This window comes from Dipodomys merriami, unplaced genomic scaffold (assembly GCF_024711535.1).
Source record: "Dipodomys merriami isolate MVZ:Mamm:240054 unplaced genomic scaffold, mDipMer1.0.p SCAF_177, whole genome shotgun sequence".
In the NCBI taxonomy this organism is placed as follows: domain Eukaryota; kingdom Metazoa; phylum Chordata; class Mammalia; order Rodentia; family Heteromyidae; genus Dipodomys; species Dipodomys merriami.
Window position 1 is genome coordinate 1,268,327 of NW_027203126.1, and position 9,284 is coordinate 1,277,610.

The 9,284-nt window shown below is 45.8% G+C and overlaps 1 protein-coding gene across 1 annotated transcript; it reads right to left on the bottom strand.

The window, feature by feature from the left end:
* Nucleotides 1-5,390: 5,390 nt before the first annotated feature.
* On the bottom strand, nucleotides 5,391-7,327 carry LOC138829854 (cytochrome c oxidase subunit 6A1, mitochondrial-like). The gene is made up of 3 exons (XM_070026410.1): nucleotides 7,189-7,327; nucleotides 6,906-7,048; nucleotides 5,391-5,681 (listed from the first exon to the last, which is right to left on the bottom strand). Exons 1-3 carry the CDS (start codon nucleotides 7,289-7,291, stop codon nucleotides 5,598-5,600), a joined length of 330 nt encoding a protein of 109 aa, XP_069882511.1. The 5' UTR covers nucleotides 7,292-7,327; the 3' UTR covers nucleotides 5,391-5,597.
* Between the last annotated feature and the right edge of the window lie 1,957 nt (nucleotides 7,328-9,284).

Below are 9,284 nucleotides of genomic sequence, written 5' to 3' on the forward strand. Positions count from 1 at the left end.
TGCCTAGTGAGGCGGTGAGCCACCGGTGTCTGGAGGACCTTAGCTTGTTTGGGGCACAGGAACAACCTTTGGCTCATTTATTTGGTACTATGCAAAATAGTCATCGTAACTAGTTTTTTTTTTTTTACTTGCGAAACTAACACCCAAAGATAGGAAGTGATTTTTTTCAAGTTCACTAGAATCGGGTGCGGTTGATTTTATTGTCGATGGCACACTTGTCATTATTACTGTGGATTCGGTGGGTAGTGGTGGTTTTGTTTTGTTCGTTTGGGGCATGAACTCAGAACCCGGACGCCGTCCCTGCTCAAGGATACGCCATGCCATTTTGAGCTACAGAGCCACTTCGTTTTCTAGTGGTTAAAAGGAGGTAAGTTTTCACTTCCTCCCAAGTTGGCTTTGAACCGCATTCTCAGATCTTAGCCTCCTGAGTAGCTAGTATTACAGGCATGAGCCACCAATGCCCTGCCCTGAATTTAATGGGGGGTAGGGGGACTTACAGAAACCCCTTTAATTTTTATTTTTTCTCAATAAGGATGGTCAAGAATTTAATGTGTAGCCTACAAAATTAACAAAAGAAAAAGGGGAGGTTGAGTTGGGAGGGATGAGTGAGAATGTAGAAACCCTTTTTCGATTTCTAGTCCAACACTCAGTTTGCTCCTGAAAAGTGTCTGTTGCCATCTGATTTACTTCTGTGTAATTACATTTCATTTAGAAAGTTTGGATCTCAAGCTTCTTATAGACATTAATAAAAATGTTTCTTCTCTCATCAGAAAGCAATAAAGGAGAAAGAGATTCCTATTGAAGGATTGGAGTTCATGGGCCATGGCAAAGAAAAGCCTGAAAATTCTTCTTGACCTTGCTTGTCACCTTGAAAATGGATTCCTCATATCAGGAAATTGAGAGGACTTTGGAATTTGTCAGCTTAAGGCTATGAAGTCATTACTATTTAATGAGTTTGGGAGGAAGTTGCCTCTTCCTCCCATGTGTAAAGATGCTGCTTTGAGATGATTTCTCACTTGCTTTGGCATCTCACAGGAATTCACTGTGCTAAAGTGAACAATTTCTTGGGATATGGTTGCAATATATGGTCTGGAATCAACTTCAAATATACCTTCTGCCTAAATCATGATAAGCTAGTCAAGGTGATCGGGGCTCCTTGACCTTTTGATTTCTGCTGCAAAGGACATTACATACACAGTATGGGGGTCCTTGTTCATGAAAGTAGTCAGGACCTTTTTGTTTCCTCAGGGAGCTAATGCTCTAAAAAGGGATCCAAGCAAGTTTTGATCAATACTTGGATTTACTTCTATATGACATTTAAGATTGCTGATGGCTTGGGTTAACAAAGAGGAAGACAGCTTTTAACAGCTTAGCAAGAGCTGTCTGATTTCAGATGTGAATGCTGCAAGACCACTGAAATGAATACTGTCTCAGTTCACAGCAAATAATTGAATATAATACATGGAATGGCTACAGAAGAACCTAAATTACAAAGATTCGCTGCTAATGGCTTCCATCTGAATTAAGTCAAACTGCATTATAAACAGGAAAAACGCATCTGCTTAAATGTGAGAGATGGGTGCTTTGGTTTATTTTTGTTTGTCTAGCCTACCCTATGTCTATACTCATCAAGATGAAATAAATTCTAACATTTAGTTTTTATCATTTGCCCCTGTAACCCAGTGCACTTTATGGTACATCTAGTACCTTGTTACCCCATGTCTCACATATACACTGCAGAGAGCTTTATCTTTTATAACTTAAAAGGTGAAGATTTATCTAAGTAGTACAGAGTAGCAGTTAGAAACCTGGTGGTGACACACACCTGTGATCCCATATACTCAGGAGAAAGAGGCAAGAAGATCAAGAATTTAAGGCCAACCTTGGCAAAGTTAGCTAGACCTATCTCAGAAAACAAGGATTGGGGGACACAAATAGTAAGAGAATTTGCCTAGCAAGCTCAAGGCTTTTGGTTCAATCTTCAGTACTGAAAAAGCAAAAAAAAATATTTCTAAATGTTTTTGTTTTCCATAATAAGTCTATATGAATTCTCTAAAATTTATGTTCTGGTACCAAAACAATGTTAGAATCAAGTGAGCATTTACATACTTTATAGAATGTCATGTAATATCTACAAACTGCCTATCTTAAGGATGTACTAAGAAATACTTGTATTCTCTTAAACCTTACTACAGACTGTCTCATTTAAGCTCTGAAAATAAACTATAAGCCAACCATGTTCTTTCATTATAACTCATACTAGGTGTGCCTGATACAAAAACAGTATATGCTATTATAGAAGTTCACCACTCAACAAAACTTTTGGGAAAAGTTGTAGGAAATATGCTTAGTACGGTTTTTTTGCTTGTGTGCTGGTACTGGACTTGAACTCAGGGCTTCACATTCTCACTTTGCTTTATTTTGCTCAAGGCTGGTACTTTACCATTTGAGCTATACCTCCACTTCCAGCTTTTTACTAATTGTTAGCAAAAACTGCGATTTGTTCATTGGAGACAGGGTCTTCAGACTTTTCTACTACCTGTGCTGCCTTTGAACCTCAATTCTCATGTATCAGCCTCCCGAGTAGCTAGTTACAGGTATGAGCCACCAGCACCTGGCTAATGCTTTCAATTTTCAACTGAGAGGGTGAAGACACAGTACCCATAATAGCTCTTTGAAGTAGCAGTATTTAGGAGTACACAGATGGCTGCAGTCCCAGCTATTCAGGAAGCTAAGGCTGAGAATTTCTTGGGCCTTGTTTTAAAAAGCAGTAACTTGGGGCTGGGAAGGTGGCTCAGTGGTAGAGCGCTTGCCTTGCATGCTTGAGGCCCTGGGTTTGTATTCCTCAGCACCACATAAGCAAAAAGAAAAAAAAAAAAAAAAAAAGCAGTAACTTGAGGGGCTGGGAAGGTGGCTCAGTGGTAGAGTGCTTGCCTTGCATGCATGAGGCCCTGGGTTCGATTCCTCAGCACCACATAAGCAAAAAGAAAAAAGCCGGGGGCTGGGAAGGTGGTTCAGTGGTAGAGCACTTGCCTTGCATACATGAGGCCCTGGGTTCAATTCCTCAGCACCACATAAGCAGAAAAAACTGGAAGTGGCGCTGTGGCTCAAGTGGTAGAGCGCTAGCCTTGAGCTGAAGAGCTGAGGGACAGCGCCCAGGCCCAGAGTTCAGGCCCCACTACTGGACCCCAAAAAAACAAAAAACAGTAACTTGAGCAACATAGCTATGTCTTGTCTCAAAAATGAGAAACTCTGGCACTGGTGGCTCATACCCATAATCTGAGGATGTAGAGGATGTTGAGATCTGAGGCTCATGGTTCAAAGCCAGCCCCAGCAGAAGTCTGTGAGACTCCAATTTAACCAACAAAACCTAGATGTGGAGCCGTGGCTCAAGTGGTAGAGCACCAGATTTGAGCAAAAAAGTTAAGACACAGCACCCAGACCCCAAAACAGTGGCTCATACTTTTATTTAGTGCTTATTTTTTGCCAGTACAGGGACTTGAACTCAGGGCCTATGCACTGTCCCTGAGCTCCTTTGTTCAAGGTTAGAATTGAATTATGGAACTTCATGATAAGGTGGTCAAGGTGATTAGGGCACTTTACCACTTGAGCCACAACCACTTCCAGCTTTTTCTTTTTATGTGGTACTGAGGAATCAAAGCCAGGGCTTCATGAATGCTAGGCAAGTATTGTAACACTAAGCCACATTCCCAGCAAGGCTCACACTTTTTTTTATCAGGAAGACTCAGGTTCCAGGCCAGCCAAAGCAAAATGTTAGTGAGACCCCCACCTCAAGAAGTTGGAAAGTTGAACATGGTGGCACAAACCTGTCATTTTAAGCCAGGTGCTGGTGGCTTACACCTGTAATCCTAGATACTCAGGAGCCTGAGATCTGAGAATTGCCATCCTGAGCAGAAAAGTCCATGAGACTCATATCCAATCAAAAAGCTGAAAGTGGAGCTGTAGCTCAAGTGGTAAGAACTCTATCCTTAAGCAAAAATGACCAGGGATGGGGGGAGGGGGGAGGCTGGGAAGGGAGGTGAAGGGTAAACAAAGGAGGAGGCTGCAATGCTTGGTAAGAAATGTATGCATTATCCTGCCCATGTAATTGTAGCCCCTCTGTACAGTATGTTCTCAAATAAAATAAAATTAAAAAAAAAAAAAAAAAAAAGACCAGGGACGGCACCCAGGCTCTGAGTTCAAGCTCCAGGACTGGCACACAAGAAACTTCATTGTAACAATGGAGGCATAAATTGGAGGGTCATGGTCTAAGTCAGCCTAGGCAAAAACACAAATAAAATAAAGCAAAAAAAAAGGGGAGGGGGAGGGGACACCTGCCTTGCAAAAGCATGAGGCCTTGAGTTCAGCCTCGGTACCACCAAAAACAAAAAACCCTTAACTGTAACTCCAAAGCTCAAACAATTACACACTACTGTTAAGTCTCAAAAGACTAGCTACTAGTATCTTCTTTCATGGGCACAATCCTCTCAAAAGGAGTATTTTCAATTTGCTTCTGAGAAATTGATTGTTTTCATTGTATTTTGACTTCATCCTGCAGAAAAGGACTAATTGCTTCACTTGTTTTAAAAGTTTTCTATTTTGGGCTGGGAAGGTGGCTCAGTGGTAGAGTGTTTGCCTTGCATGCCTGAGGCCCTGGGTTCGATTCCTCAGCACCACATAAGCAAAAAAGAAAAAAGCTGGAAGTGGTGCTGTGGCTCAAGTGGTAGAGCGCTAGCCTTGAGCTGAAGAGTTGAGGGACAGCACCCAGGCCCAGAGTTCAGGCCCCACGACCGGACCCAAAAAAATAAAAAATAAAAGTTTTCTATTTTGATGCTGCATTATGGTCATTTCAGTTTTAATGGCTTTTTTCTAATTTCTAAGTCTACAGGAGTTTTAATTTCAGAAACAAAAGCCCATGTTAAAAGCAAAAATGTGTCTCACTGCCTTCATTTCTCCAAAAGTTTCTTAGTCTGTGTCAACCATTAGGTGACTGAGAGATAAATTTTACCCCATGGCTAAGAACTTGTTTATCTCACTCCAGGAGGATTCCTCACCATTGCTGGTGGACTGGGGCAGGAAAAAGCTGAGACTTAGGGAAAGCACTTGTACAGAGACTCACAGCTATAAACTATGGCCATTTTGTTCATCATTTGGGGACTTGCCATCCAGTTGGTCAGATACCTCACCTTCACAAGTAACTCCACTGTTACAGGCCCTGACCTGACTCCCTTAGTCTCAGATAGCCCAAGTCAAGAAAGCTGGAGCCTGTTATGAACAGTAATCTGTGGGCCATACTGGACCTGAAACATTGACACAGCAGCGTAGACCTTCACTGAAGAAACAGGAATACCATTAATGTTAATTTCTCAAGAAAAACACAAAGAATCAACTTTCAGCTCAATACCAACCTAAGTTTAAACTATTTATTTAAGCCATCTCCTGCTATAAGCAAAGTGATGGAAAAATCGTTTAATTGTCATTTGATACAAGAAGGAAGGTGAGCTTAAGGTCCCATGTACTTTTCTGGTCCACGTGCAGAGGAATGGGCCAAAGCAAAGCTGTGGTCCCGGGTGCCTGGGTGATGGTCCAGGTTCTCTTTACTCATCTTCATAGCCAGTGGGAAGAGGATTTGTATGAGGGTTATGGAATAGAGTATGGTTGCCATCTCCCCAGGGAAAGGGCTGTGGAGTGAAGATGTCAATTAGGTAATTCCAGAAAGAGTTCAGGAAAACAACAACAACAAAAAACGCTGGTATGAACTGCTTACAATAGAGTCACAGATAACAAAAACATGGAAATTAGTCCTTAACTAATATATCCTGTGCTGGGTTTTAGAGGTAAAACCTTCAAATCATTTGTTTAAATGATAGTGGCAGGCATAGGGGAGGAGATACTTAATTCAAACAGGTTTCTGAGCTCCCTTCAAACTTGAGCTAGGGCAACTTCTTCCACCATATTTATCCTCCCACATAACATGAAGCAGTTATCTGGAGACAGTTGGGGTGGGTAGTACTGCCATCTAGGGGGTAGAACCTAAAGATGCTACTAATCCTTCCAAATGGATGGGACAACACTAAGTCCTACCTCCCTAAGAATTACCCACTCCAAAACTCAGGTTTTCCTTCCAGAAAATGGGAGCAAATAAACTAGAAGTTGCACAACAGTGCTGAGGCTGAAACACTTCGCTGTTTGATTGCTAATTCTCCTGTGCCAGGGTAGAAGGGAGCTCAAAGATGCCAAAATTGAAATCTAGGTTAAGTTCCTGTAAGGCCAGTAATTACACGAGCTAGGTGATACCATAACTAAAGAGCAAGGAGGAATGGGGGATGGAGGGGAGATGTAACTAACTGTGATAGAGGGCTTGCTTGGCATATTAAAATGCCCTTGGTCTAATCCTTAGCATCACAGGGGTGGAGTGCGGCAGCATTAAGTTTCTTAACATAAAATTGGAGCCAGATTAGCTAGAGGCCCAAACCTGCAAGGTCACTGTTTGAAGCCAACCTGGACCGTAAAGTGTTTAAGACTGCTTTTGGTAAAGGCCCAGCTTTGGTTGGCATTGGTAGGGAAGGAAGGAAGGAAGCCAGCTTCATTGAGGAGTTAGAACCAGCCCGAAAGGTAAATCACCTTCAGACCTTGCCGTTCTAAAGGGGGGGGTGGCAAACCCCTAAATTTTATGCAAGAGACAACTGTTTCTGAACTGTATCAGAAAGCAAGAGGTGGGGATGAAAAACTGAAGGGCGCAGGGTGTTATGACCTTGAAGAGAACTGAGACATGACTCCCCCACCCCTCGTCTCAGTTTCCCCCTTCCACAAACATGGTAACCAATATCGGTTCCACTGCTCGCCGGGGCAAACGCAGAAATGGCCCAGGCCGGCCGTCCAGGCTCGGGATGCTCGAGCCGTACCTTGGTCCTGATGCGGAGATGGGGGTAGGCGACGAACTCCTGCCTGTCGTGCTCTTCGTGGCGAGATCTCAGGAAGACATTGAGCATGCTCACTCCCACCCCGGGCAGCGCGACGAAGTAGGTGAGGGCCTTCCACATGCGAGCTGAGGAGAACGACAGCCGCTGGGCGCGCGGGCGCGGGCGCGGGCCCGCCGGGGGCCCCGAAGGCCGCAAGCCAAGGTCACCCGGCCCGCCGCTCACCCCGGCGCCGCCGCGGCTCGCCCCGCCCACCCAGCCCCAATACCTGAGCCCTCCTCGCCGTGCGCGCCGCTCGACAGGGGCCGCCCGATGTGGGTCCGGCCAAGCAGCCGAGAAGCTCGGGACACCAGCACCGCAGCCGCCACCATGTTGGTTCTCGACCGCCGACGCGCCGGAAGCGGAAGGAGGAAAGGGGCCTTGGGGGGCGGGACCACAGCCTAAGGAAGAGGTTCCTATTGGGTGACTGCTTTTCGGTCACAGTAACGGACTTAGCTGCCGGCGCAGCTTCAGCCCCGCTGAGTTCTCAAACTCCTCGGAGGCCGAGTTGGGCGCAGGTGGCTCGCGCCTGTAACCCTCGCTCCTCCGGAGGCTGACATCGGAGGCGCACGGTTCGAAGCCATTCCGGACAGGAAAATCTGTGACACTTATTTCCAATAAACTATTCAAAACAGTGGCGCTGTGGCTCAAGTGGTAGAGCGCTAGCCTTGAACCACAGCGCCCAGGCTCTGAGTTCAAGCCTCAGGATCAGCTCGAGCGAGCCTGTGCTCCGCACCTGCCTTGGGGGGGGGGGCCTCCCCTTTGTGCGCATGCGCGTGGCGGGTCCTCACCTGGATGCTCCCGGCGCTGCAGTCTGTGGACAGAATATGGGAATTCGAAGCACCAAACACCTCATCAAAAATGTGTCATTCCTCTCTTCCCTGGCACCTACCACCATCGCTGTTGGATAACGATTTCTGTATTTTGTCTTACTCTCCCCTTAGAAATATAAACACTGTGATGATGCTAAGTTAGCCACTGCAGCTTGCTCACCGTCATCGGGAATAGTGGTCTGAAATTGTGCCTGGCATGTAGCAGATGCTAAATAAATTGGAGAAGTGGGTGGGTGGGTGGCTGGCTGGCTGTCGTGGATGGATGACGGGTGTATGGATAGGTGGGTAGGTGGATGGATGGACAGATGGGTGGGTGGATGATGGATGGATGGATGGATGGATGATAGATGGGTGTGTGCCTGGATGAATGGATGGGTAGGCTCAATTCCAGAGTATTTGATGTGAGCAAAGGAGTGGACATTGTCAGAGAGGACCATTTAAACCCCATGCCCATGGCTAATGCCTGTAATCCTAGCTACTCAGGAGGCTGAGATCTGAGGATCTCATTTTGGACCCATCCCAGGCAGGCAGGAGAGTCTGTGAGACTTTCATCTCCATTTAATCCCCAGAAAGACTGAAAGTGGAGCTGTGGCTCAAGTGGTAGAGCGCTAACCTTGAGTAAAAGAAGCTCAGGGACAGTGTCTAGGCTCTGAATTCAAGGCCCAGGTCCAGCATACACACAAAAGTCCCTCTGGAATTTTTTTTCTTTTTTTGGCCGGTCATGGGGCCTGAACTCTGGGCCTGGGCACTGTCCCTCAGCTCTTCAGCTCAGGGCTAGCACTCTACCACTTGAGCCACAGCACCACTTCTGGCGTTTCCTGCTTATGTGGTGCTGAGGAATGGAACCCAGGGCCTCATGTTTGCAAGGCAAGCACTCTACCACTGAGCTACCTTCCCAGCCCCCCTCTGAAATTCTTAACCCTTCTCCCTCTGACCACACAGACACACACTTTTTATCCAGTCCATTAACAAATCCTTCCAGCTCTTCAGCTATGTGCAGAATCTGGCCACTTATTACTCTCTGGTACTGATTTAGAGAAAAAGCCTCTCATCTCCCAGCTGGCAACCTAGCAACCTCCTAACTGGTCTTCTTGATTCCTGAGCCCCCTAGAGTCTACTCTCTGTGTAGCAGACAGAGATCCTTTGTATTTATTTATTTTTAATTAATTAATTAATTAATTAATTAATTTTTGGTCTGCCATGGGGCCTGAACTCTGGGCCTGGGCGCTGTCCCTCAGCTCTTCAGCTCAAGGCTAGCGCTCTACCACTAGCTTTTTCTGATTATGTGGTGCTGAGGAATCACTACTGAGCCGCCTTCCCAGCCCCCAGAGATCCTTTAACTCAGATCACTTCCTCAGCTCACAGCCCGTAGTGCTCCCCTCTCACTCAGGGTAAAACCAAGTCCTTCTGGGCGCCCATGGCTTACGCATGTAATCCTAGCTACTCTGGAGGCTGAGATCTGAGGATTGGAGTTCAAAGCCAGCCCAGGCAG

Coding starts and splice junctions, on each gene's coding strand:
- LOC138829854 (XM_070026410.1), bottom strand. CDS start 7,291: ATGGTGGCGGCTGCGGTGCTGGTGTCCCGAGCTTCTCGGCTGCTTGGC. Junction 7,049..7,188: donor GCACGGCGAGGAGGGCTCAG/GTATTGGGGCTG, acceptor CGTTCTCCTCAG/CTCGCATGTGGAAGGCCCTC. Junction 5,682..6,905: donor ATCTCCGCATCAGGACCAAG/GTACGGCTCGAG, acceptor TTCACTCCACAG/CCCTTTCCCTGGGGAGATGG.